Source organism: Anoplophora glabripennis, unplaced genomic scaffold (assembly GCF_000390285.2).
Source record: "Anoplophora glabripennis isolate ALB-LARVAE unplaced genomic scaffold, Agla_2.0 scaffold278, whole genome shotgun sequence".
NCBI lineage: Eukaryota > Metazoa > Arthropoda > Insecta > Coleoptera > Cerambycidae > Anoplophora > Anoplophora glabripennis.
Window position 1 is genome coordinate 288,160 of NW_019416472.1, and position 6,710 is coordinate 294,869.

Below are 6,710 nucleotides of genomic sequence, written 5' to 3' on the forward strand. Positions count from 1 at the left end.
TAGCAAATAACAGGTACCTAAAATTGAAAAATAAAGTGCACTATAATAAAACTGATAGCTATAACCTAAAAATAATACATTACTAATGTATTAAACCTTAGAAAAAGGATAAATAATAACAACAGGACTTACCTGAACAAAATTGAATACAAGCAATTTAATCATAGTTTTAAAAAACTCCAAAAATTGTATGAGCTCAGACAAAGTTATAAAAGGGACAGCCATTTTAATTTTAAGATGAAATTCAGTTTGTAAATAATAAGAAAGTATGCATTTTACGATAGGCAAAACACAATACACGGACAAGTAATTAAGATAGCATAAATAACACTAATTGCAAATATAGTAAATTTTTTTTAAATGTGTGCAAAACCATACTTATCGCATCAACTTCAACGTCACTTGTTACGTGGGTGTTGTATAATAATGAAAACGTAATATTGACAGTTGGTAGAAAGCAGCGCAGAAACAAACGCTTAGGTGGGGAATTCTGGACGGAAGCCTAGACAGTAGAAGTGAGAACAGCGCAGAGTGAAAAGTAAGACGATCGGTGCACGGTGAAAATATATAAGTAGTGAAAAATTAAAAGTGTTTAACCGGTATTAGTTAGGGTAATTATTCTCTAAGTACTTTGTTGTTAATTGTTCTATGTAATCTTATGATTGTGATGGTTATAGATGTTTAATGATAATAATTCTATATATATTTAGCCTTCATTGTCTTATGCTCAGGGGCGTATATTTTTCTAACGTAAAATTGTTACAATTATTATTAAAGATTGCTCATTATTTATTACATGTTAAAATATGTATATATTGTCGTGACTGCCCGGATATTACAATAACAACTCATTTGTTTCACATTTAACTTGTTTTGTCATGATTACGTTGTTCGAAAAACAAGTAATAAAGCATTTCTTGTGCTCACTTTATGTCAAGACGCATATAAGGGCCTTGTTGAATTCACTAACATTTTCACCCTTGAGGGACGAATCTGAAAAAAAAGAATAATTAAATACAAAAAAAGAATTGCTAAAACAGATCTTCCGAAATCTAAACTATAGCTGGATTGCCTCCCGTATAGGACTCCAGTACTTTTCGGCCCTGCCGGCTAACTAACACCAAACCTCTTCAGTTTTACTTGGAAGTGTGTTTGTCTAATTCGAGTGAGGTGACATTTAGTGACACATTAAATGAGTCAGGTCTTATTTGTCTTTAGCAAAGGATCTTAATTTATGCCTTTTGTTAGCGGTTGTTTTGTATTTATGTTTGGGTAGTTAGAGCAACGATCGTGGGTTTCTCTGCCATGCTCTTTTCCCACAGGAGCTCTAGGTGAGCCTGGCACTCTCATTTTATGTTAAATGGTTGCTAATGTTTTTATTGTTCTTTCTATTTGTCACATGTTTAATTTGAAGACTGTTGTATGTAAATAATAAAGTTAGGAGTATTTTCTCTGCTTTTGTTTTATAAAATTAAAACATACTTCCCCTCTTTAAAGTTAGTAGCCAGCGCCTTCCGGTCAATAAAAAAATAGATACATACAACGTAGGTATTCCTCATGACGATCACATATTTTTGGCCACAACTACGTATATTTTTTCTTTTCGATCGAACCCGGGGTTGTTATACTACAAATGAAAAGCACAGTCCTTGTATTGTATAAAACTGTAGTAGAATAGAAAAGGTATAAAAATAAATAAAATATTCTTTATTATTATTGTTAAAACAAAAAAATAAATTTAGTATCTAGAGAAGCCATTCACAATTTTAAGTCAACAAGTTGAAGTTTTGTTTTTTCAAAAATCTAACTAAAATTTTAAATAAATATTGTATTAAAAGTTAAAAACTATTTATTCTGGCGTGCTGCATTGAACTAGTTTGTGTATGAATGATATAGAACCGACTCCTGAGATCTCAAATAAAACAAACATCTGAGTAATAGCTAGCAAGGGATAAAGAAAAAGTACAAGGTAAAACAAAAGAAAGTTTTGTATTGAACAATCTACAGTTAATCAAAACAAAAATAAAACATTTAATAAAGAAAAATTTGATTACAGAAACAAAAAAAATAAAATAACGCAACACACAATACATAACACAAAATTGGCAAAATTAATAGCTCATAACAAATACCTAAGTATCTAATACTAAATTATATGTGTTCTGTTATGTTTAATTTCAATAGTTCATGTCAATAAAAATTTAAAAACGATTTTATTTAATTGCATGTAACCCGTTCAACCACTCCACTGAGGTTTAAGGGCTTTCATTTGATATTACCAACCGTATGCTCAACGGTCACGTGACTTGTAAACATTTATGAAAGCTCTGCAGTAAAGTAGACTACATAATGTAATTACTGGGTAATTACACTAGTGGTGAATTTTCCCTTCCTAAAATGTCATCGTATCGAAAAGGGCAAATAGTAAAACGTTTTTCTACATTTTGGTGATTCCCCTACCAGCACGAAAAATAGTAACAGTTAAACGATGAGTACCAATAATTGTAATTAATTTTCAGTGTTTGTACGATTTCAAAAATAATCTAATCTTAAGAGCATTTGGCACTATATAAGTGTATGAAATATGTTGCTGGTTTCTAGTCATCCCAAAGATATAGATTAACAGTGATGTACAAAGCACTGTTAGTGTTTCCGCTCATTTTGACGGTTTCGAGGTGAGTCCACTTCATAAGATATTTCGATAGGCTGATATTATAAAGCAAATTAATTACGTTGAATATTCTAGAATATTCTAGATAACATCCGTCGAATAATGTTAATTTACGATTACTTTTTATGATAGAAATGATAGAGTGATTTTATAAAAATTAAAATTCAGATGTTAGTTAAAGAGTATAAGAATCTATTTTATAATAGTCATAGCGCCGATAACTAACAAGCGATATAATAAACTAAATTTGCAACGGGAAAGTCTGATAGTTATTTATTAATAACTCATATTTACAAAAGGTCACAAAAAATGGGTGGTGCAAAATCCCTTTACTCAGGTCTCTTTGATAAGAAAATGTCGATTCTTTATGCCTCCTAAACAAAAGCACTGTTTGACCCTGTAGAATGAACTGATGGAAGTTGGAATAATTATTATTACTCTCAAGGAATGCTATGCTAAGAGATACGGTTCTTAACTAAAATGAATATTACCATTACCAATTATATATTACCAGTTGCATAACACATCAGTGATGTCCCCTTTCGCATAAAAAAAATGTTCCTAAACACTAAAAGTTACACATTCTGGAATCTGGAGCTACAGCACTTAGGTCTCATTGGGCTCCGTGTACTTCTTACCATTAGGGGATCAATCCATCTGAGCCATTAATCAACCTATTAAAGAGAAAAAGGTGGTGACGCTGCTCAGGGGGAACTGTCTAATATGGACCATAGACGGACCAACGTTCTCCCAACACGGGACTCTCTTGTTGACGACATACATTTACATAGCACATGTAGTACTGCTACTCATCTTCCTGGTCACAACACCTACAAAGAGGTGTTTCACACTTCCTCATGTTGTGAAGGTGCTTCCTTAGCCAGTTTGAATAGCTCTCACCAGGCAAAGATTTGGCTGTGTCTTTGCTGGAGTATTCTAAGAACTTCTTAGCAAATTGACAGCTATTTGTTTCATCCCACCGTTTCGTAAATTCTTTGTGGGTGTTTTCCTTGATAATTTCAATAACTTGACTCAGCATACAGATATGGAGGACTCAGAAGCCAATCAGTGTAAGTCACTTTTCAAATAGAGATATTGAAGGTTTCTTTAAAGATGATGTATGAAATGTATGAATGTATAAAATGTTATATCTCAATAAAAATAATTATTAGGGGAATCTTTATTTCATTACAAGTTTTACAAATAACTAATTTTTTCATTTTCTATATCCAGTGACTTACCCTGATTGACTTCATATGATTGTACAAATTAAAAAGTTTTTATATAATGTTTTGAATATGTTGTATTGTAACACTGTAAGTATTATGTTTCTTTACATTTTTTGTTCTCTTTTTTGTGTTATTGGAGATCTTAAATATGATCAATTTGATGTTGAAAATATATGTATTTGTATGTGAAGATGAGCATCTTTTTTTCATGTTTTATTCTTATAAAATGTTATTATATTCTCTTTAATTTTGGAAACCGCATTCTTATATAATAATAAAAGAAGGTTACATTTACGATGTTATATAAATATTAGTTAGCCAAAGATGAATCAAATTTAATGCTGATTCATGGGCTGATATAAACAGACGATCCTTTATCTTCGACACTTTGTTGTATTACACCCTGTAAACATATTTTAAATAATGTATCTGTTATCTCTTGCGCAATGATGCACTTTAATTTGTAAGTGTCACTTAAAATTATTAATGAATTATGAAAATTTATAAGTACTACTTTATCAAATATGACATTCTTTTTCCTAAAGTCAGACAAAAAATACTTTCGTTTTCCGATTGTTTATTCCATTCTGAAAAATGTTAGGGATACAACATTGAAATGAAAAGCATATTGCATAATTCTAATATTTCTTATCTAGTCAGTGATATACTTGTATATTTAACAGATAAACGTAAAAAGAGAGGAGATAAAATTTGGCACTCACGTTTCTGGTACTATTATTCTAATTCCAGTATATACATAAAAGATTCAGTAATATAAAAACAAATGAAAAAGATTGCTGAAAATATTATTTTCCAAAATACATGTCTTTTGATGTTTGATTTTGATCTATTTATTTATTGAAATTTTGATTTAATCAAAACATAGGTTAATTGTATTACATTCAGAAATTTTGAAACAAAGTGTTTAAAAAATTTGTTTTTACAATTTTATAGTACGTTGAGGGCCACTAGTATTCGTCAAGTTAAAATTTATGGCAGCAAATAAGCAAGTAGTTTCTTGTTTATGTTTAACTGATTGTGATTATTTTAAGAACAAATAAATGTTAATTGTCACACTAGTTTTAAAATGTGTTTTATAACAAACTAGTATTAAGTCGCGTAACGTACTGTCGAACCACACTGTAGGAACAAATCACTGTTTAACGTAGAATTCGATAATGTGTGAGTTTTGTGCCGAATAATCTGTCGAAATAAACATGGAACACTTCGTAAATTTCATATGCACTATCGAACACTGTATTGTTTGAAGAAACTGTTAGGAACCGTAAGTTCGATATAATTATCGACCAAAATTTATCGTACGCCATTTCGGCGGTTGTAGTACTTTTTGTATGAATATGCAGGGTGTTTCAGAAAGACCTCCCGTAAATACAGGGGTAATAGTCATTACTAACTACAGTCACTAAAAAATCACTAAAATTTTTATTTAATGTTAATTAAAGTTTAAAACATTACTAAGAATGTATGCGTTATTTATGAGACATCCATCAATAAGTTTTGACATAAGCCTACTGGGAGAAAAGTCAATTATTTTATACACCGTAATATTGTAAGAGTTCAATTAAAAGCCTTTTTTCTCGAAAATCGTCTATATTAGGAAGTTCTAACAAGAGGACATTATTTTTAGAAAATAAAATTGTACTTTGGAAATTGGAGCTCGAATGGTAAAAAACCTAATCTTAAAAAAATGTGAACTTAAAATGTAATAACACTGTAACATAACTAGCGCCCTCTATGAAATATCCAAACAATAATAGACCAGCGGGTTTGGCAACATTAAAAACACCTGTACACCAAATTCCATAAAAATATTTCGCACCGTTTGAAAATTTTCGTAAAAATTCTATTTAAAAAATTTTATATTGTCGCTCTGTATCTCGAAAACAAGAGGAGATAGACATATAGTTCATAAGACAAAGAATTCTTATTTTTTGTCGTACTATCACCCCCTGTATTTACGAGAGGTCTTTCTGAAACACCCTGTATAAGCGAAGAACATGCTACGCTCCGTGTATTCATGCAATAAAATAATTTGTTTTAATCTTTTTATTTTGGCAATTCCTAACATTAAATTGTGATTTTTTTTTTAAATACAGATTTTAATAAAAACTATTCAGATTATTTCAATCCACTCAAATCTGAAGACAAAATTAATTTCTTATCTAAAAATTTGAATAAGTTGGTATTTGCGTTGAAGAACACTTTACAAATACCTGGACTATCAGAAAATTGCTAGATAATTAAAAATAAATGCGCAAAGTTGTAATGAGATTGTAGAAATCAGTAAGTATCTGTTTATCTTTAGCAACATCTGCAACTTTTATAAGTTTTTTTATTATAGGGTGGCCAAATGAAAATGAAACAGTGCCATTTTCAGGAACTGCGTCAATATTGTAGAAATACGCTCAGACCCGCGATTTTAGATTAAAGGGAGACATTCTTTGCCAGTATTTTTGACTCACTTTCACCCCCAAGCAAGGGTAAGCATCACCCCAAAATATTTAAATGGCATTGGGGGTTGAGTAATATTTCTTTTGAAAGCTCTTACAATTCTCTTTACAACATACTTTAAATTTTATAATTCCGCCCAATACTTTGAAAAAAATTACATTTTAAAATTTAAATTATGTTTAGTTGCTTACTTACTACTTAGTTGATTAAATGTTCAAACTGATGACCGCCCGCTTCCATACAAGAATATAGATTTTGTTCGAAACATTCGCGCACATTCCGAAGCATTTCCGGAGTGATTCGACGGCATTCGTCGACGATTCTTTGACGCAAATCTT

General features: G+C 30.6%; 1 protein-coding gene across 1 annotated transcript in view; it reads left to right on the top strand.

Moving 5' to 3' along the window:
- The first annotated feature begins 2,611 nt into the window (after nucleotides 1-2,611).
- Nucleotides 2,612-6,710, top strand: part of LOC108906615 (myrosinase 1-like) — a 23,623-nt gene continuing 19,524 nt past the window's right edge. Inside the window, exon 1 of the mRNA XM_018709919.1 lies at nucleotides 2,612-2,675. Within this exon, the coding sequence (XP_018565435.1) occupies nucleotides 2,629-2,675 (47 nt within the window). The 5' untranslated portion in view covers nucleotides 2,612-2,628. The remainder of the gene's footprint in view (nucleotides 2,676-6,710) is intronic.